The 25,813-nt window shown below is 52.0% G+C and overlaps 6 protein-coding genes across 6 annotated transcripts; all 6 read left to right on the top strand.

Moving 5' to 3' along the window:
- Positions 1 to 4,072: 4,072 nt before the first annotated feature.
- Positions 4,073 to 8,011, top strand: KRP23_14575 (Rab3 GTPase-activating protein catalytic subunit; the record flags this gene model as incomplete). Its single annotated transcript, XM_067885413.1, has 4 exons — positions 4,073 to 5,966; positions 6,055 to 6,143; positions 6,248 to 6,408; positions 6,484 to 8,011. 4 exons carry the CDS (start codon positions 4,073 to 4,075, stop codon positions 8,009 to 8,011), a joined length of 3,672 nt encoding a protein of 1,223 aa, XP_067737590.1.
- Positions 8,012 to 11,453: 3,442 nt separating this feature from the next.
- KRP23_14574 (uncharacterized protein) lies at positions 11,454 to 12,834 on the top strand (the record flags this gene model as incomplete). The annotated part of the gene is made up of 2 exons (XM_067885412.1): positions 11,454 to 12,401; positions 12,478 to 12,834. 2 exons carry the CDS (start codon positions 11,454 to 11,456, stop codon positions 12,832 to 12,834), a joined length of 1,305 nt encoding a protein of 434 aa, XP_067737589.1.
- Positions 12,835 to 13,293: 459 nt separating this feature from the next.
- On the top strand, positions 13,294 to 18,456 carry KRP23_14573 (uncharacterized protein; the record flags this gene model as incomplete). The annotated part of the gene is made up of 1 exon (XM_067885411.1): positions 13,294 to 18,456. One exon carries the CDS (start codon positions 13,294 to 13,296, stop codon positions 18,454 to 18,456), a length of 5,163 nt encoding a protein of 1,720 aa, XP_067737588.1.
- Positions 18,457 to 18,642: 186 nt separating this feature from the next.
- On the top strand, positions 18,643 to 19,887 carry KRP23_14572 (Mitogen-activated protein kinase kinase kinase 4; the record flags this gene model as incomplete). The annotated part of the gene is made up of 1 exon (XM_067885409.1): positions 18,643 to 19,887. One exon carries the CDS (start codon positions 18,643 to 18,645, stop codon positions 19,885 to 19,887), a length of 1,245 nt encoding a protein of 414 aa, XP_067737587.1.
- Positions 19,888 to 20,932: 1,045 nt separating this feature from the next.
- On the top strand, positions 20,933 to 23,549 carry KRP23_14571 (uncharacterized protein; the record flags this gene model as incomplete). The annotated part of the gene is made up of 5 exons (XM_067885408.1): positions 20,933 to 21,178; positions 21,251 to 22,203; positions 22,276 to 22,434; positions 23,394 to 23,418; positions 23,505 to 23,549. The coding sequence occupies 5 exons, from the start codon at positions 20,933 to 20,935 to the stop codon at positions 23,547 to 23,549; spliced, it is 1,428 nt and encodes a 475-aa protein (XP_067737586.1).
- A 775-nt stretch (positions 23,550 to 24,324) lies between these two features.
- On the top strand, positions 24,325 to 24,599 carry KRP23_14570 (uncharacterized protein; the record flags this gene model as incomplete). The annotated part of the gene is made up of 2 exons (XM_067885407.1): positions 24,325 to 24,473; positions 24,548 to 24,599. The coding sequence occupies 2 exons, from the start codon at positions 24,325 to 24,327 to the stop codon at positions 24,597 to 24,599; spliced, it is 201 nt and encodes a 66-aa protein (XP_067737585.1).
- Positions 24,600 to 25,813: the final 1,214 nt, after the last annotated feature.

The raw sequence follows: 25,813 nt of genomic DNA, 5'->3' as shown, positions 1-25,813 counted from the left end.
CGGGCGAATCTTGCCCGCGTAGTTGCTCACGTACTTGCACAAGTACGTGGCGAGTCCAAGGAACTGCCGCAGTTCCTTTACATTTGAAGGCGTAGGCCATTCATTGATCACTCTGACCTTTCCTGGGTCAGGGCGTACGCCGTTCTTCCCCACGAGACACCCAAGTACGGGTATCTCGGTCGCCCCGAAGATACACTTCTTCAGGTTCGCGTAGAGCTTGTGCTTTCGCATGAGCTCAAGCAACTTGCGGAGATGCTCTGTGTGCATCTCCACATCCGGTCTCCCATTAACAGCCCGGCTGTGAATGAACACATCATCGAAATAGCTCGGTGCGAAGTCGCGCACCGAGCGCAACAAGTGCGTGACGCACCTGTTGAACGTCGCTGGGACGTTCTTCAGCCCCTGCGGCATTACGAGCCACTCCCAGAGCATGCCACTCGGAGTGCTTACCGCCGTGAGAGGGATATCACTCTCACGCATGAGGATCTGATAGAACCCGTCTCTCAGATCCAGAGTACTGAAGATAGTACTCGAGGTCATCGAATCGATGACCACATCTTTTCGCGGTATCGGCGTCTGTGCCGGTACCGTCGCATCGTTCAGCTTGTTGTACGCATGAACGATGCGCCACCCGCCCTGTGGTTTCTTCACACAGAACGTAGGCGCGCTGTGCGGGGACTTCGATTCCCGCACTTGTCCTGCATTGCGACGACTTTCAAAGAAGTCGTCGATTGCCTTGACTTGCTCACGCGGCAGTGGCCACTGTCGCGTGACGCAGTACTTCGTTCCCGGCACGAGATCAATCTCGTGCTGAACACCCTTGTCCTGCGGTAACTCCGCAGGAATGTCGTCCGGGAGTACATCCTTGTACTCAGACAAGACCTTGTAAAAGGGGCTCGCCTTGAGCGAGTCCCAGCCTTGCTCGTCGAAGCGTTCCTTCTTCGACTTCGCGCTGAGGGCGTCCGCGCCCTCAGAGATGAGCTGATTCAGCTCTTCTGCTTCACACGTCATCCTCTCGACGTCCGAGAGGATGCAGATCTGCTCGATGCGTCCATCGTGCAGTTCGCGAGCGAAACGCTTCCAGCTTGTGACTGGGAGCGACATCAACTCTGACGCTAACGTCGGAGGATTATTCAGCCTCATCTTCTTGTATTGGAGACCAATACTCGTACGCGTCAAGACATTCAATGTCTCGACGGTCGTCTCCAACTCCTGTGTCTGCCCGGCAGACACTGCTTGTAGCGTCTCGGTCACTGACCGAGACTTGCGCAGCTTTTCTCGCTTGCGCCGTTCACTTCTCGTGCGGAGCCCGGCTCCGCGAGTTTCTTCTTGTCCAGGCCCGGCCGTGGACAGTTGTTCCTTGTGTTCGCCGGCGGGTTCTACCCGCGGGCGCACGCGTTCAAGCCCGGCTTGATCGCGCACCGCTTCGTCGTGCAGCCCGGCTGCACGCGAGCTCGCAAGCATTTCCGGTGCGGGACGTTTGCAACCGTCCGCACTGCTTGCAGCGTCGGCTCCCAGAGCCGACGCGTCTTCTTTACCTCTACGCCTAACGGCGGAGTGTCTTTCGACAAATTGTGTGTGTCGACATTACCTGTCGACACTACCGCGTCGCCCCGGACGCTTCGAGACCCTCTCGAATCGGATTGAACCAGGCCCTGCTGATTCGGTTCACATCTTCTCCCAACGACTCTCGCAGTCGTTGGCGTTCGCTTGGGGTGATCGGAGACAGCCGCATTCCGCGCTGTCTCTGATGGAGGGCCGCATGCACCACGTGGTGCATGTGCTGCGCCGACAGGGCCATCGCTCTCTGTCGCGCTGCTGCTGCTCCCGAAGCGCACGATCGTGCGCTTCGTCCAGTCGATCACCGGATCATGCCGTGCAAGCCACGGCATGCCCAACACCATATCGAACTTATCGTCCAGTTCCAGGACGATAAGCTCGTCGACGAACTCCTTCTCTTGGTAAGAGAAGCGTACGCGTACGATACGCTTCTCGGTTCTAACAACGACACCCGTTGCTAGTCTCACTTCCAATAGACTTCGAGGTGTTTTCACCTTCTCGAAGTCAAGCCTTGGAAGGCTCTGTAGTCGAACAAAGTTGTTCGACGCACCACAGTCCACTAGAGCACGAAGAGACTTCTCTCTCTTCGAGCTTACCTTCAGGATGACAAGGTTCGGCTTGTCATCTTGCTTCTTGCAGTGAGATTGACTCTCACTGGGGGCAGCGATCTTCATTGCAGCGTGTCCGATGTCGACACGCTCGATCGCATCACCAGCAGGGCGCCCCGCGCCTGCTGGTCCCTTTAGTTTTTTGATTGCCCGTGACGATACCCAGTATCGCCACGACGGCTCCTCGCCGAGTGCACAGGTGCTGTGCACTCGCGGGCGTAGTGACCGATGTTTCCGCAGCGGAAACAACTCGAGAGGTCCATTGGTTCGGGACCTCCCGACGGCCTTACCACCGGTCATGGCATCAGCCGCGGGGCGTTCACATGCAGTTTAGCCTGCCGCAGGCTAAACTCGTCTTGCATTGCGAGCGCAATGACAGCCTCGAGGGTATTGGGATACTCTCGGAAGAGATAGGTCTTCACAGGCCCATCTCTAAGGCCCTTCATGAACGTGACGACCTTTGTCGCCTCGTCAATCGGGTTGGTCACGATATTCGAGACCAAGTACCGTGCTCTTTGGGCGTAAGCATGCACGTCATGCTTGCCCTGTTGCAGATCGAGGAACTCCGCCCTCAATCGGAACTCGTTCTGCGGGGGCTCAAACGCTAGTTTGAGCTCCTCCTTGAACTCCTCGTACGTGCTAAAGCACGTAGGGTCCGTGAGTCGGCGTCCGTACGCCCAACTCCTTGCTCGTCCGTCAAGACATGACATGGCGAACGCAACCTTCGACAACGGGTCGACGATACGTCGAGCCGCAATGGCAGTGTCGACCTCGACAAGCCAACGGAGGAGAGGCTCGCCCTCTCTTCCAACGTAGCTGCTTACGTGGAGTTTCAATGACTCCACGCGCGGTGTGGCCGATGGCGACACCGAAGCTCGAGCAGTGGTTTCACGCTGTTCCTTCACGATGAAACCCAGAGCAACACCGTGTTGCTCCGTCGGTGATAGCGTTCGCAACATCGTTGCTACCGCCGCTTCCCCAATGACTGTTGACAGTCGTTGGAGGGCCTCCCACTCTGGTTCCGACAGGTGGGGGCAGTCTGCACGCGCAACATGCGTTGCAGACGTGTTTGGGCTACCCACGGACATGTTACTGTCCGAGGGCAGGTTCTCAGCCCCGCGTTCGTATTCCATACGAACGTGTTAGTCGGTCGTTGGACGGACTACAAAGTGCTACCAGGTGCAATGGGTCTGCTTAGACCCACTACTTAAGCTTACACGTGTGCGCACGTGTATGAGGAAGCGTAAGAGTATTTAACTTAAGTTCAGTATACTTGTATCCACAAGTATACTTAAACTAAGACAAAGGGACCGAACGAAAGCTTTGGTGGTAAATGAGAACTGTATTGATTGTAAAATGGGGTTTCCTCCTAAAACTGATATTTCTAATGAGAGGTTCTGCCATTGGATGGCTGGCAGAACCCCTATCTATTGAATGACTCTCATTGGTAGAAAGGTGTTACTTTCTACCAGTCATATGTTTTTTGTTATGAATGTGGACCACCCTGTGGTGGTCACCTGAATGTATCCCTTAGTGCATGTTGCACTAAGGTAGGAGGTGAACCGAATGTGTAGCCCCGCTACATGTACCATCAAGGAATTGCTCGTCGAGTTCTTCTGCTGTAGCAACAAGTGAAAGTTCACTGCTGCAGTCGCTTGCTGCCGCTCCACGTCGCGCAGTCTCGTCGCCAGCTCAGCGTTCGACAATTGCGAAATTTGCAATGGCAGCAGTCCCATTCTGAAAAAAAAAAAAAACCTTCAAGAAAAACCCGAGTGGTTTTTAAAACGTACCACCCATGTGACAATCACTCCGTATTTGTTCCGTTTTATGTTCAATACACCACGTCTTCATTTTCAGCGAATCACCACCTTTTCTCTATGCATTCGTCACTTCAAGCCGCCAAGATGCAGGTGGAGGAGGACCCCAGCAGCCAGTTCGTGGACTTCACCAACGCCACGCACTCGGAGCAGTTCGTGGCGGATGTGGAGCAGGCACTGATCGGATGGCAGCTCGCCAATAAGGGCCACGCGTCGTTGGAAGCGCTGGCGGCCGCGACGGCCCCAAATCACAATAAGAAAAAGCGTCACCCCTTGTCCCCCAAGCGTCCTTCTGCGCTAGACGCCACGATCTGGAAGAAAGAGTTACAGTTCCACACGAAGAGCTACGCGCTGTCCCTGGTCGTGGCCAGACGCCAGGCGCATCCCAAGCCGTCGGAGGAGCTCCGAGGCGCTCGGAAGCTCAAGAAATGGCAGGAGGGACTGGAGCACTTTACGCCCACGATGCTGTCGGTGGCTGATGGTTGCAGGGACTTCCAGTGGGGGGTGGATGGGGAGAAGGAGCTGGAGGATGAGAGTGACGAACTGCAAAAGGACGCAGCGTCCTACTACACGTCGGTTAGTGAAGACGACGGGGAGCCGGTTTTCAGCAGGAACGCGGCCTTGAAGAACGTGCAGAAGTGGTTCGGGGTGGATGAGTTTCTGCTGCTGAGCAGGTCGTCGCCCCACGAGAAGAAGACGGAGAGTGACGTGATGGAGGCGGAACAGGAGGGGTTGGATGTGGGGGAGGAGACGGTGGAGGAGGTGGAATGTGAAGGGGAGAAGGAAGACAGTGACGAGGATGAGGACGTGATGGCCGACATTCAGGTGGACCAGAATGAAGCGGGGATGCTGCTCTCGGCGCTGAACATGGCGCTCAATAACTGCAACTGCACCATTCCAGGGTTCGTGCCGGTGTTTGAGCCGTCACGAGGCACGTGGACGGGATCTGCTGTGCCTGGTGCGACGGGTAACGTCTCGATGTCTTTTGACACGGATTCTGTTCCCGAGTTGAATCCCAACCAGAGCTGCATCAGCGGGCTGCTAGACTTTTTCAAGGCGAAATTGCAGTTGTCGCCGCATGTTGAAGAAAGATGCCGCGTCGAGGCGGACGAGTCCGGTGACCTCGCGATCGGCATGATGGTGTCCGCGTCGTTCGGGTACTCGTGGAATCGGGGAGAAGATCCTCGCGAGGCAATGACACCGGAGAACCCCCTAGCGTGGCGAACGCTAGAATGTCAGCTACCAGCACAAGAACGCCACCATATCGAGCAGATTACCGCCAAACTTTTTGGCGAAACCCACCCTACTCCGTTGCTTGGCACATCTACATCTCCTCTTGATGGAATGGATCTTACGGTGAGTTGGCCCAAGCTGCGTGAAGGCACTTACGTAGACAACGTTGTGCATTCGACGCTAAACCCAAGCTCAGCCCCTCAGTGGATGTTGAGTGTGCGCTTCAAAGACCTGGTGTCAGAGAACCAAAGGAAACCGCAATTGCCACTGAGCAAACAAATAGCAAATCTCGTGCAGGTTTATTCCAACTCTAGAGAACTAAACAAGGACATTCTCGTGTCCGAGCTGGCGCCACCGATGCCAGTGGCTCCTTCACCGCTCAAGATATCGGCAGTGCAAAATAGCGCGAACTCGAGTGGAACGAGCGAGACCACAGCAGCGCAGTCATCATCCAGTATTCCAGAGTCAATTCCTGCAGCACGAGGGGCAGCTGTGGTGCTAGGAAATGCAATCTCAAGCTTAGTATCGGTTGCAACATGGAAAGGCTCGGACGTGGAGGAGATCCGGAGAATCGTTTCTGAGTTATTCGATGAAGAGGAAACTGAAGGTGATGACGAAAATGAAGATAGTGGTCGCGGCATCAAAGCAAGCTCACGATTTTCTATGGCAACCATGCCAAGCTCCATTCAGCACGGTGCACCTCTGGGAGAGCTCGTGTCTATCTTAGCCACTAGGATGGCACAACTACGTACGTATCTCCTACTCAACGTCATAACTGGTGTGAGTGCAATGCGCGGCCTAACATATTTATTGTTCTTGTAAACTTTGGTGAGCAGACAGCATCAACTCCATGTCATTATTGTGGGTCGAGTTTGTGAAAGCATTAAGGGAACGGTGGTTTCAACAGCAATTGCTTCCTTTCATGGTACGAAAGCATACATTTCTACGCCCCTCTCACTATTATTTCTTACTTATTGACGTTTGTATGTTTGCTAAAAATTCCTTGATGAAATTCTGTGATCCGAACAGAGCACCAGCACCAAAGAAGGAACCGTCGATCATAACACTAGCTCCCACTCTTTAGGCGCATTGTTCTTGCTGGATTCGGATACCGTACAGCTTCCCCCGCCAGACTTCCGTCACTGTCTTCTTCATCAGAAGCTTCAGCTGCTCAACTGCTGCATCCTCAGGTAAACGAACTATGATTGATTTTTATGTTTGGATTTGTGCTTACTCTATCGGTGAATTTTAACGTGCATTGCTAGAGAGGCACAAGAATTGAAGCCGACATCAAACACTGGGGATATAATCCAGGCGAGCCACACTAGGCGCAACAGTTCCGATGCAGCAGCCACTGCGATCCAACACACGGTTTCATTCAGTGTGGATGAAGGTGATGGCGATGTAGATGGTAGTCCAAGCGACGACGAATTTTTCGACTCGATAGAACAGCAAGACGGTGTGCCTCCACCATCGCCGCCTAGACTGGCAAAGCTCCCAGAAGGCGTTCTTCGGGAAGCAACTGGGGTTGTTTGCCTGCAAACAAGCGAACCGCTGCTGGAACCTGTGACTCAAACGGCTGTGCCGATGACAGAGGATGTGGCGAAGCAGCAGCAAGACCTGCTTACTCGCCTTGGCGTGAGTGTGGAATCGGATAAGTTAAGGCAGCAGATCCAGAGTACGGTGCTGATCTCAGATATGCAGGCCTTCAAGGCTGCGAACCCGCGTGCCTGTCTCGCAGATTTCATACGTTGGTATTCACCGAAGGATTGGATTCCTTTTAAGACTCCGATTGATGTGAACCAAACTGACTTGCCACTGGAGGGCCGGGGCGTCTGGTGGTATGAACAGCATGGAATGCTTTCAGAGCGTATGCGCTTTGGTTCGGGTCATGAGCACCTGTGGCAGCAAATGTGGGAAACCAGTGCACCTGTACCCGCTAGTCGTCAAAAACGGTTATTTGACCCCCTGCAAGAGTCTGAAAAGGTCTACCACTACATGGAGACGCTCTCTCCACATGAACTGTTCCATCAAATGCTGGCGGGTGCCATATCCAGCAGCGTGTTCGCACTGGAGACGGCGCTGCCCGTGCGAGCGTCAACCAAGACTCTTTCAGTTATCTATCGTGCCTTGCAACACCTGTGCTCACGCGGAAGCCGAGCTATTGAGCTGTTGGATGAGGCACTAGCGGAGTCACAAGTGGCTTTTCCTGCCGCTGGTCGGAGCAAGCAGCATCAAAGCGTTCGTCAAGAACAGTCGATAGCGGCTGCCCATCAGGGTCAGCAGCTGCAGGTAGCGTTTGAAATGGCTCTGGACTCTTGCTGGAAACTTGTCCGATCATTGGAAGCAGTGGAGGCTCTCATTACGAAGGCAATGGCTCTGTTTCACTACTTCCCGGCATCGGAAGACGAGTCGAGCTCATTGGAGCTTGTGAACTTGCTGCTTCTGCCGTCGCTATCGCATCGGCAGCAGACGGAGATTTCGGAGCTACTAAAGCAAGAGCAATTACGACAGCAGGTGACAGCGCTTGTGCTCACAAACCCGACTCTCGCAAAGGCAGGGCCCATGACTGTGCCTGTGCAGCGCGAGTATGTGCTTCGGTGTATCTGTCCTCGCCCGTTCTTGCGGGAATATTATGGCGATTCGTCGCTGGACGAAGATGATGCTGATGCAAGTATTAGACAACCGGATCAGGATCTGGAGGAGAGTCCACTGGTGGTTTGTCGAATGTACGCTGCATTTAAGAAAAGCACGGTGCGCTTCGCATTGGTACTGGGCGAATCGGAGTTCTAAGTCGTCAAACACGCAGGTTTTGTAATGCATTTTCATGAGCTTGACATCAGAGAAGAAGACGTTCGAGTTGCTACTTGGTGACTGAATTTGTCCATAACTACCAAGCTAAACCTGTCGAGTGGTCACAGTACTGTAGGCTAAAACCGAGTGCGTGGACTCCTGCAGTTCAGTAAAGACACAATTCTTTTATTGGAGACTTTTGAGGATGGTCCGACTTGGTAAAGGTGAGAACGGAGCCGTAAAGCGCCATAATCTCGCCGCCACACATGAAGAGATGGACCCACGCCTTGGGCAATCATTCTCACCTGTCACCGCGCGTCTTTGCTGGTTTGGCTTCATCGCTCTTCACTTACTTTGTTTCACTTACTTCGCAACATTTTCGTGGTGCTACTGGAACTTGCCGGAGACATTCTTAAATGTATGGCTCTCCATCTACAATCTCGGGTTGGGGTCGGAACACGACCGTACCATCGCCGTTGTTCACGGATGCTTGGCGACGATTCATCTTACATACTTGCTGTGGATGCTCGGATGGACACTCAAGAAGCGACGGCTTGTGTTTGCTGTCTACAATCTATTTACCCGACCAACGACAGGAGGCCAGAAGAAAAGGACGGGGCGGTGGATGCACACTCTAAGCAACATCTATCATGCAGCTCTCTCAAAAAGTGGGGTCGTTGGTGTGGACGGGCCGTACTTTGACTTGATATTGTTGTGTCGCGAAGTAATTGAGACTGCACTACAGACTCAACAAGCTTACCGCATGAGCATGTTACTGCCTCGTACAGAACTAAACCGGGGCTATGCGGCGCTACTGGTGCTAAACTGCTGGAGTACAGCTATAGTGCACTCTGTTTTTCGTGTGGATGCAACACGACGGAGGCTCTTAGCTGTTGTCTGTGACTGTGCGTTGGATTTGGTGACTTCCGTTGGTATTACATCGGCGCTGCTAGTTATTTACTACCCAGACTTTGACCTCGAGCTTACTGGTTTCCCGGCGTGGAAGTGGTACGAAGATGTCTGGGTGGTTCAGGTGCTAAGCGAATTCCAGATTCTGCTGGTGAGTTCTTGGGGGGATTTAACTCTGCGCGCGGTGTTTGCTTTAAGCATGATTAGCAATATGAACAACATGAAGAAACTTCTGAGTGCGAAGTTGCCTAAAAGGAGGCAATCTAAGTCCACCCACCAAGTAACCGCTGTCCTACCTCTTTATCCTGGTGTTAACGAGTCTCGGACGTACAGCAAATTGGATGTGGTCGTGGCTTCAGAGTCTCGAATTACTCAAATACTCTTCTTCGTGTGGGGGACCGCAATTCTCGTTCTTCACCTCTACGCGGAATCCATCCCTGGGCTGCCGCAGTGTGAAATGCAGGTAAAACCCTGGATCACTTCCGAACCGTTCTGTTCTTTGCTGGTGTTTGATTGTTATGAATCTGGAGTGAGTGGTGCAGAAAATGAGGTCATAGCGCAATGGAGTGGTTTTGACCCAAAAACTACTCTTCGCTTGGTGATACGCCACTGCCCCAGTTTTGAGGTACCGAAGTCGCTGAGCAAGTTCAGGAGTTTGAAAGTACTAAAATTGTACAACACTACTATCGCAAGGTGGGAAGACGGTGCCGCCATCTCACAGACCTACCATCCATCCCTGATTGTGCTTTATCTGATTCGTGTGAACATGACGGATGGCCAACTCCCCGCGGGCCTTCAGGGAGATGATTTCCCTCGGGCATTGAGGGACATCGAATTCCACACCACAAACTTACGTAGCCTGCCAAATGACTTTGATTTGAAATGGCCTCAGTTCGCGAGTATATACCTTGAGAACTGCAATTTGACTGAAGTCCCAGCCTCGCTAGCGAGGCTTGCCCCGTACGATCTCTCCCTAGCGCTAAATCCGATATCGAGTATTCCCGCTGCAATACTGGAGAGTAATGTCGGCTTTCTTCACGTTGGGAGTACGCTCATTTCCGAGCTCCCTGAAACGGTTACTGAAGTCTTGACCTCACTAATAGTCCGCGTGGACAGCACGAACATATCGTTTTTCTGGAATTGGATCGATCCAATTGCCACAAATCCAGACGTCGTGCTTTTCAAAATCCGCCCAATACTAGCTGCAAACTCACCATACTGTTCGGATCTGCAACGAATTTATAGTGGAGAACAGACGAGCTTTTTGGCGCCATGGCGCCAGGGGACAATCTGACCTTTTATCAGACGCATCCAAAGAGAATTGGGAAAAACTGAAAGCTGCTGTATCGTGTGATCCGTGGCCAAGAACTTGGTATCCCATCGACTTTGAAGACGAGTACAGTGGAATCAAGGCCATTTAGAGTGCTGTTGAACATTCGCCGTTATTGATTTCTCGTCGGTTGAAAGAGGCTTCAGTGCTATAAATCCGGATAGCCGTGATTTCATTAGCCTTTCCGATCCAGTTAGCTGGCAACCAGCCAACTTGGTGTTTGGAGAGCGCTAAGACGGGGTTATAATCGCTTACAAACTACTTCGCAGTCCGACGACGTGATGCCTTCCTCGTCAAGGGACCCATTCGTCCACAGGCGACGACCCATCACACCTGAATCAGGCCATCCCACGACCCGGAACCGGCTAGAGCGCGCATGCAAGTCCAGCGTCGAGCTCAGTTACCGATAGCAGGAAGTGCTGCCCGTCATAGACCTCGTTAGCCTCGAAGTGATCGGGCAAGCTGTGCAGCAGAGCATGGTAAGGCGGCGTCCGGCAACAACGGAGACAGTTGGATGTTCAGGCTCGACGCAAGACGGCGTATTGGATCAATACTATCTAGACATCATTTGTTTCGTGTTCCCCGCAGGCGCAGGTTCCGTTAAGTCTCTGATTATCAGATGCTCCATTTTAACACGCGAAGCTGTCGGGCAAGGCGACTGCACCGCTCGTAGCTCGCCACCGACGGGTGCAGCCAACGTCGCGACGAGCTTCGTGAACAAGAGCTCCTCGGTTATCGTCTCGCTGGTGGAGGTATCTCTGCTACAGCGGCACTCAGCACCGCGATGCAAAGAGCATGGCCGAAGCCCCGGGCGACGTCACCTCGAATGGCTCCCAATCAAATGTCCTTGACGCGCTACGTCGGGGCATTCGCGTACAGTCAAACACCACAGTAAGCACTACAGTATCATATACTGAATAGACAGGTATATTCTTTATAAAGGGTCACACTAATAGTAATAATCAGGTATGACTATGCAATTCAGCAGGGTATCGAAATACATGTGAGTGGATATTTGTCAAGTGAATTCGCATTCGTCGACATGATGGGGGTGATGGGCGCGTCAATGGAGCGTGATGCCTGTTCAAACAGAGCCGGGTCGAAAAACGGTTCCGAGCTCGAGTATGTCAGAGCATTGCGCGCTTCAAGCAGAACCTCTTGTGGCTCCCCTCATTTCTCAAATCTCCACACGCTGCAACAGCCATGGGGAGCGACATTACAGCTCCCGACGGCCTGGGCTTCAGTATCCCTCTGACGGCCATCCGCGCAAGTCGCAGCGCCTGCAAGCGCGACGGCGCAGCAGCAGCGTCCCCTTGTCGCGCCAAGAAGCGGATGCTGACGCCCCCGCCGCCCGAGAACGACGTGGACTCGGCCTCGCCCCGCACGGACGCGAGTTGGCCGTCGGACGAAGAGCCCAACGAACTGCTGCTCGAGCTCCAGCGCGTGGACAGCAGCTGCAGCCTCGCCAGCGTCGAGCACAAGCCCAAGCAACGCACGAACGCGGCCTTCCCGACCGAGGGCATGAGCGCCGAAGCCATCAAGCAGCACAAGGCCCAGCGCAGGAGGGAGCAGGTGCGCGCGGCGTCTCGGCGGTGTCGCGACCGACAGCGGAAAGAGACCGAGGACCTGCGCGCCAAGGTTTTCCAGCTCGAGGAGTTCATCGCGCACACGATGCAGTCGCACGACTGGGACACGAGGCAGCAGCAGGAGCGGATCCACGCGCTCCAACAAGAGAACGAGATACTGAGGCAGCAACTCGAAGCCTCGACAGCCACGCCATCTGCTGTCAACGTCGACGACATTGAACCGGTGCCGCTGGACACCCCCGTGAAGCTGGAGGAGGGTCTGCCCGATGACCTCGTGCACTACATCAGCGATGACGTGCCTCGACAATGGAGCAGTCAACTGGTGTATCATGCAGTGGAGGATACGACTCGTCAGCTGGTGACGATGCTGGAGTCGCAGGTGGCGCCTGTCAAATCCCCCGTCATCTTCGGCTGGCAGTTCGACTTTTGGTGCGAGGGGGACAAGTACTATGGCCGCAATCGCAAGTTCTTCCCCGGTGTCAGGGCGTGGGAGCTGGGCAAGCGCATGCAAGTGGTAGATCCACAGCGATACATGGAGACGTTCCCAGAGGTCAAGAGGATGGAGGTGCTCCAAGTGTTCGACGAGAATGTGTTGGTCTTGAGGCTGGTGAAGGCTCTGCCCGGCAAGACCTTTCACGCAGGCCGTGAACGCTCGGTTCTTGGCGGCCGCCGCACCGCCCACCGGCTCCTCAAGCCGGTGGGTGTACGCCGACCGCACGATCGATGAGCCGACGGACGGCGAGTATGCACTCGAGAACGAGTGCAACGGCTACGTGTTCGAGGACACTGTGCAGGAGCTCAAGGACGGCTCCCGCGTCGAGGGTTGCTTGGTCCAGGGCGTAGGCGAGTTTGAGAGTGGCGGTCTCGAGTGCAGCGTTCTGCTGGAAGAGCTGGCCAAGGCGTTCTCCTCGGTGGTCATTCGGTGGGAGAGTCTCTTCATCAACGACTTCATCGCGGACGACGCGGACGGGTTCGCTGACATGGTCCTGGACTTGTGAGCGGGCGCTGTGTACATGTATGTTTGCAAATAATTGTAATTTTCACGTAAGTTATCTTCAGGCAATGGACACTAGACACGCATCGCCATTGTTCTCCGGGATAGACGAGTTGGCAACCGCGGAGAAGACTGTCCAGGCAGATCGCCATTCAAACTCAAGTGATACCCTATGCCGACCAGAATCTCGCGCGAATTGTGTGGCGCACCACATCCCCTTCAATGTCATATCCCTTCACTCCATCTTATCCCTCTCAGCAGGTTGCAAACAGCAAACCCAGACAATACAACCCATCTAACTCCATAACCTTTTTCAAACCGATCCCTGAGTTGCTATCGCTTCCCACGGGACTCCCGGCGCTGCAACGCAGTTTCAAAACATATCCGCTCGCGCTTGTCCGCAGGAAGAGGGCGGAACTCGAGGCCCACCACAAGCCAAGTTGCCTCTCGAGCGCCACGTCCGATGGAGCAGCAGCAGGTCGCCGAGTCGTCGCCGTTGGAGGTGAAGACGGGGCAGAGTCCGACGCCCATGGAGCCGCAGACGGAGCCGCAGGTGGAGGTGGACGTCAACACGAACAAGAAGAAGAAGAAAAAGAAGAAGAAAAGCAGGCGCAAGAGTTTGGAGAGGACGCAGTCGGAGGTGGAGGAGATGCAGAAGGCAGAAGACAAACCGAAGCCCGAAGAGGAAGGAGAAGAGGACGAGACGAACCAGAAGCAGGAGGAGCCTTCTCCAGAGGAGATTACAGGGAAAGTGGAGGGCTCTATTGAAGCGACTGCTGTGACGAAGGAGGCCTCCATTGAGGAGACTACTGTGGCTGAAAATGCCTCTATTGAGGAGACTACAGTGAAAGGGGAGACCTCTATTGAGAAGACTGTAGAGACTAAAGAGGAGACTGTGGAGACGGAGGTTCATCATGACGACGAGGCTGAAGTTAGTGGAGATGAGTTGGGTCCTCCCTCGCTTGAGAGACAGTCGTCGCTGGATTCATTCAAGGCGACAGGGACGCGTGCTGTGGGCTCCTTGTTCTCGAGGTTCAAGGTGGGACGCAAGAAGCCGTTGGCCAGTCGCACTGAGTCGACGACTACGTCGGAGTTGGCGAACCCGTCGCCTGTGAAGACGGCGGTGAAGCGGTTGGAAGTGCCGGAGGAGAAGATTTTGAATGATCTATCGATGCAGTCGAAGAGTGACATCTTTGGAGAGGGAGAGCAGAGTATCAACGTGAGTGCGGAGAAAGACAAGTACGACCCAATGGAGAAGCAGAGGTCCTCGGAGAAAGAGGCGGAAGAGGCGGCCAAGGCTGCTACTGCAGCGAAACAGACATCATCTTCTAGCTCCAACGAGGAGCTGCTTTCTCAAGTCGATGCTGCCACAGAAGAAGACGCGGTTAGCAGCTCGATCGTGGGGAAATCGGTTGAGGCTGAGGTGTCGGAGATTAAAGTGACGAGCGTTAGTACCGACTCTGCAACTGTCGAGTTGTCCGCAGTGGCTGCTTCTGAAACATCTGAGATTGTAGTCGATAAAACTGCAGAGCCTGAGGAAGCTGCACCTGTTGTCGAACTGGCTGTACTGGAGGCTGCTGAATCCGGAGATGACCGAGCTGCAGCTACAAACATGGAAGGAGACAACGTCGCTGTTTCGGCAACAAAGCTTGCTGCTGATACGGCTGAGACTACGCAACAAACTACTGGTGCGACGACAACTCTTCCTGCCTTCTTGAAGCTGGACCTTGACTTGGACATCAACACGGAGACGGAAAAGTCTTCGCATGAAGATGCTGAAGAGGTGGTCATTGATAGTACAGAGGCTTCGGTCGAGGCAGTGGTGTCAAATGAAATTGTGCAGGAGGAGGCTCCGTCAGTCGAAGAGACTGAGATACTTCCTGTAAAGGTTGCACCGCCAACGCCCGAGCTTGCTGCCGAAGTCTCCTTGCCAGCAGAGCCAGAGAAAATGTCACCTGTCAAGAGTCTTGCCAGCCGCTTTGAAGGCAAGCGCGAACAGTCATTGGACAGTCTGAAGTTTCGCACCGTGCGTGAATTCTTTTCTGAAGAGCGCAGCGTTCGGGTAGGTGCCGAGAAGCAAAAGTACGAGGCGCTGACGGAACAGCAAAAGCTGAAGGACAAGGCTGAGGACGAAGCAAAGTCAAAGTACAACACTTTCAAATCTCCTGTGAAGGAGAACGATGTCAATGCTACCGCCACAGTTGACAAGGATATTACGGTTGCTGCTGATCCTGCTTCCGGGCTTGTCGCTGCTTCAGGTGTTGAAGCCGTTAATTTCAGCACGCCAGAGACTGTAGTCACTCGCAAAAAGTTTAGCTTTGATGCGGCTACCAACTCACCGGCAAAATTCAGTGATGATGCTTCAGAAGCTGTGACTCCTGTGAAAAGCATAGCAAGTCGTTTTGAAGGTAAGCGCGAGCAATCCCTCGACAGCCTCAAGTTCCGCACGGTTCGCGAGTTTTTCCCTGAAGAGCGCAGTGTCCGTGTAGGCTCTGAAAAGCAAAAGTTTGAAGCTCAGGCGCAGCAAGAGAATTCGCTCGACAAGCTGAAATTCCGTACAGTTCGCGAGTTCTTCCCTTCAGAATCCAAGCGTAGTGTTCACGTCGGTGCCGAAAAGGCCAAGTTTGAGGCACTTACGAAGCAGCAGGACGAGTCAGCGAAGGCAGCAGAACAGATAAAGCTGAAGCACGCTGCGCTTTCGGCAGCCCCGTCGGCTACGAAGATCGAAAGCCACGGCGCAGACCCAGTTTCTCTTGTAACGAATGTGGTATCTTCTTCAACACTCGACGAGTCTCCTGTGGAAGTGGAACCAAACTCTACTGGAAGAGCATTGGAACCTAACGACGATGGAGTTTTGGAGTCCGTAGAAGATCCTGCTACCGATGAAATTCCGAGTTCAGTAAGCGAAGAAACGGCGCCTGAACAAGTGAAGGGCACAGACGAAATCAACACGCTGACACTTACTGCTGGCGAATCGAGCATCAAAGAAGACATCTGCGCGCCTACTATTCACGGTGCTACAGAAGATGTTGTATCAATCGAACCGGTAGCTGCTGATGATGGAGGGCAGGATAGTTACGTCGACATTGGCAATACCGAGGCGAATCAAGTACCTGCTGAAGCCGAACTCAAGATCGAACAGGGGGTCATGCAAGAGGTTGAACAAACGGTCGAACACGAAGTTACGCACGAAGTCAGGCAAGAGGTTAAACAAATTGTCGAGAACGAGACCGAACACGAACTCAAGCATGAAGTTGAGTCCCAGCCTGAGGAAGAGACCGAGCAAGAAGTCAGCCAAGAAATCGAGCAAGTGGCTGAGAAACGTGCGGGCGGTGATATTAAACTCGACGATGTGGATTTGGATGAGTCCATCGTTGAAACGCAGACAGAACCAACATCCGATGCTTTCCCTGTCGGTACCGGCTTCAGCGAACAGACCACCCTTGACACCGTGCTTGTTGATCAAGAAATGGTCGACAGAGTAGAGCAGAGGGTCGACGGAGATGTTGCTGATCGTCTTGTGGAGTTAGATCAGGGTGAACCTGTCAGCGCGGAGGTTCAAAATGTGGACACTCAACAACTTGAAAAGGACCAAGAGTCGGCCAAGGAGGGTCAACGAGAAGCTGTGGAGAGCATTGAGAGCGCTGAGAATGGTCTTGTTGAGCTCGATTTGGGAGGGCTCGTCGCGGAAAAGCCTCAAGTGGATTCGAACCAGGAAGCTAAGTCAAAGTCCCGGCCTATGCTGACAACAGAACGTTCATTTGTTATGGAGGATGACCACACAATCGAGACCGAGGATACTGTTGTCGTTGGCGAACGACCAATGACGGACGGCGAAGATGAATTCGAGCCTCTATCACCGACTAAAGCTCGTCCTGCTCACGAACTGTTTTCTGGAAACACTACATCCAGCACTAAGAAGAGCTCGACTTCCGCCAAAAAAAAAATGGTCAAGTCGTCTAATGATTCGAAGACGTCTCCCAAGTTGACTCGCAAGGTATCTGTTGGTTCTACGGGATCCGCCAAGTCTTCTACTACCGTTCCTGTACCGATGAAACGAGCTTCAATTAGTGCACCGACTGCATCGTACATGGCCAAGAAGGCGGCAGAAGCAGAGGAGTTGCACAGGTCCTCGCCGCAGCTTAAGAAACAAGGCTCTGCGTCCAAACTAAAGGGCACTGTAAGCGATACTGGATTTATTAAGCCCCCACCTGCTGCTCCGACCGTGCCAGTCCCAATGAAGAGGGCATCTATCACGGCGCCAACAGCTTCGTACATGGCGAAAAAGGCTGATGAAGCCGAGAAGCTCCATCGCGCATCTCCTCAGCCCAAGCAACACCGTTCTGTTTCAAAACAGAAGGGTACAGTCAGCGAGACTGGATTCGTTAAGCCTCCACCAGCGGCCCCTACTGTCCATGCCCCCATGAAGAGAGCGTCCATCACAGCGCCTACCGCTTCATGGCAGGCTAGGCACGTTCCGGACCACACACGGGAGGAAAATGCTCCCCGCTCTGCATCGAAGAAGCACACGTCAAAGGTCAAGGGCACGCTTGGCCCAACTGGGTTTGTCAAACCAACCCCGTCACCTTCGACAGTTCCTGTAGCCCCGAAGCGAGCATCGATTATGGCACCAACCGCCTCGTATATGGCGAAGAAGGCAACTGAGAATGCTGAGGAAAATAGTGCCACCTTTTCTTCGGCTCCGACTCGGAACAAGCGATACTCCAACGTCAAAAGTAAGGTGCTGGAAGGCATCGAATCGGGATCGCTGCATGCTGTTACCCACAAGACGATCACCAAGGAGGAATTTATTGCTGCTGAACGCCGAAAGAGCCTGGGCTCTGCTGGCGTGCGGGGGGTGCTGGATGCGGTTGATCGACGCGCTTCTTTGACTGCTCGTGTAGCGATTGATTGTCCACCGGAACCGTTTGTGCGCTCGGCATTTTCACGCAAGAAACTAGAGTCGACGGTCCCGCGGTACATGAACTATGAAAATGCGCCGGGCTACGCTGAGCGAGCTCGGCAGCAGTACGAGCGTCGTAAACGACTGGAAGAGGAGAACGCTGCAAAGTCTGAGAAGCGTCAGAGGGAGCTGCGTATGCATTTCGCTGAAAAACAGCAGAAAGCGCAGTTGTCGAGCGCTGAAGAGGTCCGTCGAGGCTTGGAGGCTCACGAGTTTGCAAGGCTGGCGAAGGATAGCGAGAACGCGGTTCAAAAAACCTTGCGAAAAGAAAAACAGCAGGCACTCTCCACGCGTAGCCATCACCGACCATCCTCGACTACCTCCGGGTCATCGTCGAACGGATTTGCTTCTCGCGCATCGAAGAAGTCTTCTGTTTCGTCTGTTGAAGAGAAGGTCGTGACGGTGGCTACTGTAGAGTTGACTGTACTGGAAACGGAGGAGGAATTGGTTGAGTCAGCAATGGCCGAGACGGTTGAGTCTGTCGAGCCGCTGCAAGATGAGGTTGCCACAGAAGAGCAGGAGGTCGTCGTCGAGGCGGCGCAAGTCGAAGAGCAGACGATTCCTATGCCTGTAGTGGACGAAGACCCGGCGCTTGAGCATGTAGCCAAGAAGATCGACTTTGACGAGGCCAGCAGCGACAGCGACGATGTTTCGAACAAGTAGACTCGCGAGAACGGAGCCGCTCAACATGCTTAGCGCGAATGACAGCGTAGCGTAATGTGGATAATGTGAGCGTTTGGGTGATTGTTTCTTCGTGGCATTTATGCTCCCTATTCTTGATCCAGCGCGATCGAAACGCCCCCCCCAGCGTGACGTCGCTACTGCCACGCTGGCCTCGTTCTTTCGGCCATGGGCAACTGGTTGGGCTCCATCGTCGATACTGTCGTGGACGCCCTGTATGATCTCTCGGACCAGCCTCAGCTACGAAGTCTGCTCAACTGGCGCTCGGAATCGAAGAGGAAGCTCTTTCAAGAAAAACTCCAGCCCCAAGTTGCTGCGTCAGTACGGCACAAGTCTGTCGTCCGAGCGAGTTTGGTCGTCCCGGGACCCGAAGACGTGCCGCAAATCTTTACCAGCGCTCGCTCACTGAACGTGGAGTGGAATTTGTGCGATAAAGTGGACCCTGCACGACGAGTTGATGTCGTGGGGGACCACAAACTGCTTCGTAAGCGACTGAAAGGACTGTTCGTTGACAAGAGCACTCGGCTGCACGTACACTGCGATACTCGAACGCTGGCACAAAATGAGTTGGAGATCATGTGCTACATCGCCAACTTCTGCGAAACTTACAAATTACCGATTCACCGAAATGTCATTCACCTGTTTGGTTACTACACTGCGAGTGATAGACTTCATGAGATCATCGAGTTCTGCGAACTGGGTACTCTTATGAGTGCCTACATCGAAAGCCCACAAGAAGGGCTCCGTCTTACGTTCTCGCCCACAGAAGGCGAGGTATGCGACGCCATGTTTCAAATCTGCACTGGTCTCCAGTTCCTACACGAACACGGCATCGCGCATGGCAACCTTGGTCTCGAAAATGTTTTCGTTACCAGTGAGAACATACTGAAAATCGGCGACTTTGAGTATTCAGTCTTCGTGGGGTCTGACAACCATCACCAGCCGCTACCGAAATTACCTACACCGCCACTGAGGATGTATATGGCCCCAGAGATCGAAGCGTCCAAGCCTGGAGAGAGGCTTGATCTCCAAAAGGCTGATGTGTGGTCCGTGGGGATCATGCTCATCCTGCTACTCACGAAAAAACCGCTCTTCGATGCTGCTAAGCCGGACGACAACGGATTTCAAATGTTCTCACGTGTAGGCCTACGCTCTTACTTGAAAGTCATGTATCTCGAGCAATCAGCGATATGCAAGCTGTCAGATGAAGTGCTGGAGTTTGCTGAGGGTCTTCTTCATATAAATCCGACACTGCGATTTACCATGAACGAGGCTCTAGAGAATAACTGGCTCAAGAACGAAAAATGTTCCAGCCGACTGCAGTCTCGCGCTGACAGTTTAGTGCTCGCTTCGGTCCGCAGTGAGGCTGTTAATGCTCACTCTTTTAGTGGTACCAGTCGCAAACTACAGTGAACAAGAAGGCGGACTATGCTCAAGTTTTTCTAGAAATATTTACAAAGTCGTTCTGAAGCAGATAGGCACATGAAGTGCACCTTGAAAGGCTTCAAGGTGTGTTCTTCTCAAGCTTTCCAACCCTGGCCCAGAGATGACCTTTCCGGAATCTGTAGATGCTGAACGGTTGGCCTACACATGTAATGAACAGCCTTAAGCATTGAGATCAGTGACACCGTGCATCCTCGGGCAGTATTTTTACTCCCTCTACCCCCTCTGGGGACTCTTTCGCGCAGAGAACTCGTGGTGGGTGAGTGAATAGATGCGATCCCGAAGAATCGTGGACGTTTGTGAAACGCTAGCTACGGCCTCGTATTCAAGACGAATAAAAAATCAAGATACGTTATACTTATCATCATTGACGCAGCTGACAAACCGATACGGCTTATTCGGTGTCAATGGACAGTACTTTCACATTTTGCTTGCCTCACGTGGGTTGATTGCGACAGTGCTGCAAACAGTTAGTTACGACCAGCAACGAGTCGTAGAAATCATGTGCCGGATAATTCGCGAAAAAGGTAAAAGGTTAAACCACACCCTAAGTTGAGTCGTGTGAGTCCCTGCTCACCCGCCAGTTCATTCCCAGCAATTGGATGCATTTCTGGGGCATACTAGCCGTTCCAGTTCGTTTCCAGCATGTTTATTTTACCGGTGGCGCCAGCTACTGTGCTGCTCTTGAAAATACCGTTGCTGGCTCTGCGCGTACGCTATTCGCCTGAGTATTCAACAGGGCTGATGGATCCCAGCAAAATCAACACAATACCGCTATCGATAGATTGCAATCCCCCGATAAGTGGGATCAGTGGCCCTCTCTATTTACTTATGACAGAAGATGTGAATAAGGCCAAAGAATGGCAGTTCTTTGAAGTAGGCACAAAGCAAGTATCTTCCTGGTTGGTGGGCACAAGTTGAAAAAGACAACAAGTCGAGTAGATACATTGATGTGGTGTACACTAAATATCCGTAAGTTTCAAGCCAATCAGACGCATTGAAATATTAATCCATCATGGCGCTGGTCGCCAAGCTGCTGGACGTGGAGCAGCAGCTCTCGCGTGTGACGGGGGTCGTTCAGCTGCACGTCAAACTCACGGCCGCGTCTGTAGCTGAAAACGGGGGGTTAGTGGAGACTCCACCAGAAGTTTTCGCCTTAATGCAAAATGTGGAGCGCGCTCAGGAGAAGCTGCAGATGGCGACAGGGGAGCTCCTTGCACTCATCAAACTGAGTCTGCAGACGGGATCCGCTAATGGGGAGGTAGCAACATGTTTTTTTATTTTAATTCAAATTTGATAGAACTGATGTAATATTTAAAATTATATGGTGCAGAGTGATGAGACCAACTCCAACACAGAAGAGTTCGAGATGGACGAAGAGCATCAAGTCAAAGTTGAAGAAATATTAGCGACATCGCAGTGCAATACCAGTTCTGTGACGCAGGAAATTCAGTTTGATTCGTATTCTGGTGACGTGGAACAATTGGCTGATGTCGTTCAAGTGAAAAACGAGCTCCAGGAGGTCGGAGATGATGCGCCAAGTAGCGCATTTACTCTATATGTTGTGGGAGCAAACGAGATGGTGATTGCGTCGACGATGCAAGATGTTGGCAAAAATGCAAAGAAAATGATCTCGGACGTGAACGATGCAGCGATCCAAGCGTGGAGTGAAGTTGTTGATACCTACGCATTGGGTGCGATCCGCGAGCTGCTCGAGCGCTTTCGATACGGAAACTTTGACAATGAGGTGACCGCTTCATTCGTGGGGGCGACCGAGCTTGCAGTTTCTCTCATTACATCTCGACGGGTGCAGCTTCAAAAGCGCAAGTGGCTGATGAGATTTGATAAGGGGCTTTTTAGTATTTTAGACGCTGCCAAGGGTACTCAGCTGGAGCAAGCTCTGCTGCCTGTGGAGAAGAGTCACTTCGACCTGATGTTTTTCTGTAGCAGCACAGCGTTGGACGATATGTTGAGTGATGTGGCACTGGTTGATCGTCAAGATGAGATCGATGCGAAGGAGCTGTTTCCTCCTTTCAAAGTTCTAATTCGGAAGTTTGTATTTGATTGCGAGGATTATATGCTACGAAATGATACTGTCGGCGATTCGCCACGCACGGAGGCACAGTGGGCGCAATTTGGCGACATTGGATCGGCACTTGCAAAGTGGTTGCATATTACATGGACCGCAAATGTCCCCTTCATGAAACTGGACATGAATACAATCTGGGAAAAACTGCGAGAGTTTGATTTACAGTTTGGTGGTAGGATACCTTCAACGCTACTCGAGTGAGTCGTTTGTTTATAAATTGAAGGTGAATGGTCTACCCCATGACTAACTTGATCGCTTTGAGCTTGTAGAACTTTGAGTCGAATCGTCTCCAATGGTTACAGAAAGACCACAAACGAGAACTCTTCGGCCGTATTGCCGGGTGGTGCTTGCTCGTCATCTTACATTGACGCTGGCGGACGCGTGGAACCACCTGAATGCTCGATTCCTATCACGACTACACCTGCCAGGTCCACCCGTCTGAGCAAGAAGAGAAAGCGATCGCCCTCGTCCGATTGTGGTCGAGCTAAAGGCGAGGTAGTTGCAAACTTGAACCCGGACACATCGATGGCATACGCTCTCACAAAGTCCAACGATTTTATTCTCGAACGCAAAACTTCAAATACCAACGAAATGGAAAGAGGAGATGGAGTTTCTGTTCGAGAATCCACAGAAGACATGGAGACATCAATGAATACTGACCCACTTCAAGTGTATCTTCTGGCTGCTAAGGAAGCAAAACAGGCATTTGAGAGTATGATGCAGGAGCCAAATGAATCTGCTGCATCACCGACTACAGATGCAGTGGTGGTGGAAAAGTGGGGTCAGGTTGTGAGACGTAACTTTACAAGGGCGAGTAAACTTGTAATCTCGCTTCTGGGATCAGAAAAGATGAATGAGGAAGTAGCTGCGACTTTCGCTGAAGCTACAGTATTAGCGGTCTCATTGATTACTACTGCGACAAATGGAAGTTTTCGACGACGCTGGGTTTTGAGCGCGATCACGCTTTTAGAGAATATTCACACTGCTGCAGAGAAATCGCAATTTGCTCGGGCGCTACTACCTGTATCTCAAAGCCGGGATGCGTTGCTTCGGTACTGTGATGGACATTTTCCAGATTTGTTGGAGGACACATTCACGTATGTGCTGAAAATCGAAGACACCGAGTCGGAAGAGATAGCACTATCCCGTTTGCAACGTATAATTGGTGTAGTGGCGTCTAAGTTTACGAGGGACTGTGTGTACTGCGTAATGAGGCATCGAGTGGGTGATCTTCAGCCGTGGAGTGAAGACCAGTGGCAGAAGTTTACCTTGGCTGGTTGTTTTCTATTTGACTGGACCGTATTATTCATGAAAGCATCAGCGCAGCAGCCACTCTGGCTGGGGGAAACGCTTAACACGTTGAAAACAATCGACCAACATCTCCCAGGGAGATTACCGAGATCCCTTCTTTGGTGGGTAGTCACTGGTAAAACCAAAATATGTGAGGTTGTCTAATATCAGTGTGGTGTGCCTTGACTTGTTGTTGTGCTTTATGCAGGTATTCCACATCATTCACAGGGGTTGCAAGTATGAAGGAATTTAGTGCCGGCATGAACAATTCATCGACTTCACTTATGAAGATTGGCGTTGAAGGTGACGTTTACCAAATAAGTGCGTCGGATACTGGAGCAACGAGAAGTGATCCGGAAACTGCTATTGACGTGCCAAAACCTCGAACTTCCAAAATCAAGCGGGTGAAGCAGTCTGAAGATATTGTTCGCATGAGTCCTGACACTGCTGTTCAGATAATATCATTCTTAGACACAGCAACTCATCTGAGCCAAAGATTTGAAGCTGGCGAAGAGATTGAATCTTTCTCCAAGGAGGCGGCCGAAATACAAAAGTTATGTATCGAAGCAGCACAGGCAAACAAGCTGTTCGCGAAGGTCGCACCGCTCAGAGATATTGACGATGATACTGCACACAAGTTTGTGAAAGCCACGACGATATTGACGGAACTGCTTTGCCGCTGCCCAAGCGATTGTGTGGGTTATGCTAGACTAAAATTCTTCTTGAAGCAATATGCTCACATTCGGATGCTTGCTGCCAAACATTTTGCTCAACTGGCTGCATCTCTGGCGTCAGATTATGGGAAGCTCCAAGAATACTGGCAAAATCACTATGCAGATCCGTTTCGGGCAATGCGAAACCATGTCGAGTCGACTGAGAGAGACATTGCGAATCTCGAGCCAAAAAGACTTGAATATCCGATGCGGCAATTGATGTGCCAGTTTCGTGACGTTTGCGAAGTAAGCCTGTACGAAATCAGGCGTGACGATACTTCAAGCGATCGAGCTCAACAGTTTCAAGCAGGCTTCATGGAGATCGGATTGCTATTGAGCGATTGGATTCAACGGTTGTTGGAAGCTGGTGTGCGCTTACAGGTGCCCAAGCTCCCCAAATTTCTTACGAAGCTGATTGAAGTCGAAGCAAAATCGTCAGGAAGTATACCCGCCTCACTTATCGAGTGAGTAATGTTGGACTGAAAAAATGTTGAGAACTCGAACTCGTGGCTAACATGGTGCGTGTTGAATGCTGTAGAAATGTCAAGCATCTCCAAGTCGCACAAAAACCATCTCCACTGTCCAAGTAGGTGAAGCGTTTAGAAATTGATCACTAACAGTTAAATTTGCACGATTCAGAATCGATAATATAATTCCCGGTTTGTACGACTGTAGTACTTTTCTCAAGGATAGACGTCGTGAGCAGGCAGAGCGATACAGACAGAAGGCGACCGTGAACTTGCCGTCAAGCCTGAAGGTAGTTCGGTACCCGAGGTGAAATTTGAAAAAATGAGGCTGAGGGGCTGAGCTCCTGTTCAGCTGTAGAACAGACAGCAGCAATTTTTGGTGATGTGAAAATTGAGGAAAGTGTTAACAGATGTGCCTCAAGACGTCCAGGAACTTCTTCTCTCCAGCGCGGTTTTCCATGAGCACGCGGTTGATGAGGTTGTCCACGGGGTCCCCGCTCAGCTTACACAGTGTGCACGACCACAGCACCGTGCCGGTCTTGGAGAAGATGGCGAAGTGGTCGATCATGATGTGCAGGAGTGAACGTCTGTGCGTGCCTCAGATCGAATGCGGTTCATGAACGACCAGGGCAGCAAGAAACAAGTGAGTTACCAACTCGGCTTGGGTATTTTATATACACTGGCCTTGCGGAGGCTTCTATGAGGATGAACACTTTGTCGGCAGTTGACATCCCCGACAAGATAATTGACTCGAAAATAAGTACCGAACGACTACGAACATTCGATCTACGATTCCCTGATAAAATACACTACTATCCGTTCGAGCAGGCACCACAACACTATGAAAATTGCCCGATCTTGCTACTCTTTTGCCGTCACGTGTACACATTGCCGTGCGAAGAAGGTAGCCGTCGTTTTGCAGTTTGCCTCACATGCCACCTGCATGAGGGCATTTGAGGCAATTCTGGGATAAAACACAACACATTCTCAGACTACAAATACACTTACACAAATAACGTTTTTTATCCTCGAAGTTGGAGACGCGGCATCGAAAAAACTTGAAGGGTAACCTCAAAAACAGTTGCCACCTCGGTTTTGTTCAGCGGTGAAACTAGAGGCGTGAATTATGAAACGTGAACATGGTTCAGTAGATTGCACAGGCAGACCTACAAAGTCGGAGACTGAAGACGAGTTTGAAGGAGATAATGTTGATCCCGATGCATAAATTGGAGCTGGGCACGAGGAAAAGGCAGAGCATGAGAGTGCTGATGCAGTAAAACAGTGGCAATGGTCGAATTCCTAGGATTGATATTGGTTTACGAGCTCTTGAAGATACT

Source organism: Phytophthora ramorum (assembly GCF_020800215.1).
Source record: "Phytophthora ramorum isolate Pr-102 chromosome Unknown Phyram_PR-102_s0021, whole genome shotgun sequence".
In the NCBI taxonomy this organism is placed as follows: domain Eukaryota; phylum Oomycota; class Peronosporomycetes; order Peronosporales; family Peronosporaceae; genus Phytophthora; species Phytophthora ramorum.
The sequence above is the reverse complement of the archived record's forward strand: the minus strand, read 5'-3'. Positions and strand labels throughout refer to the sequence as shown.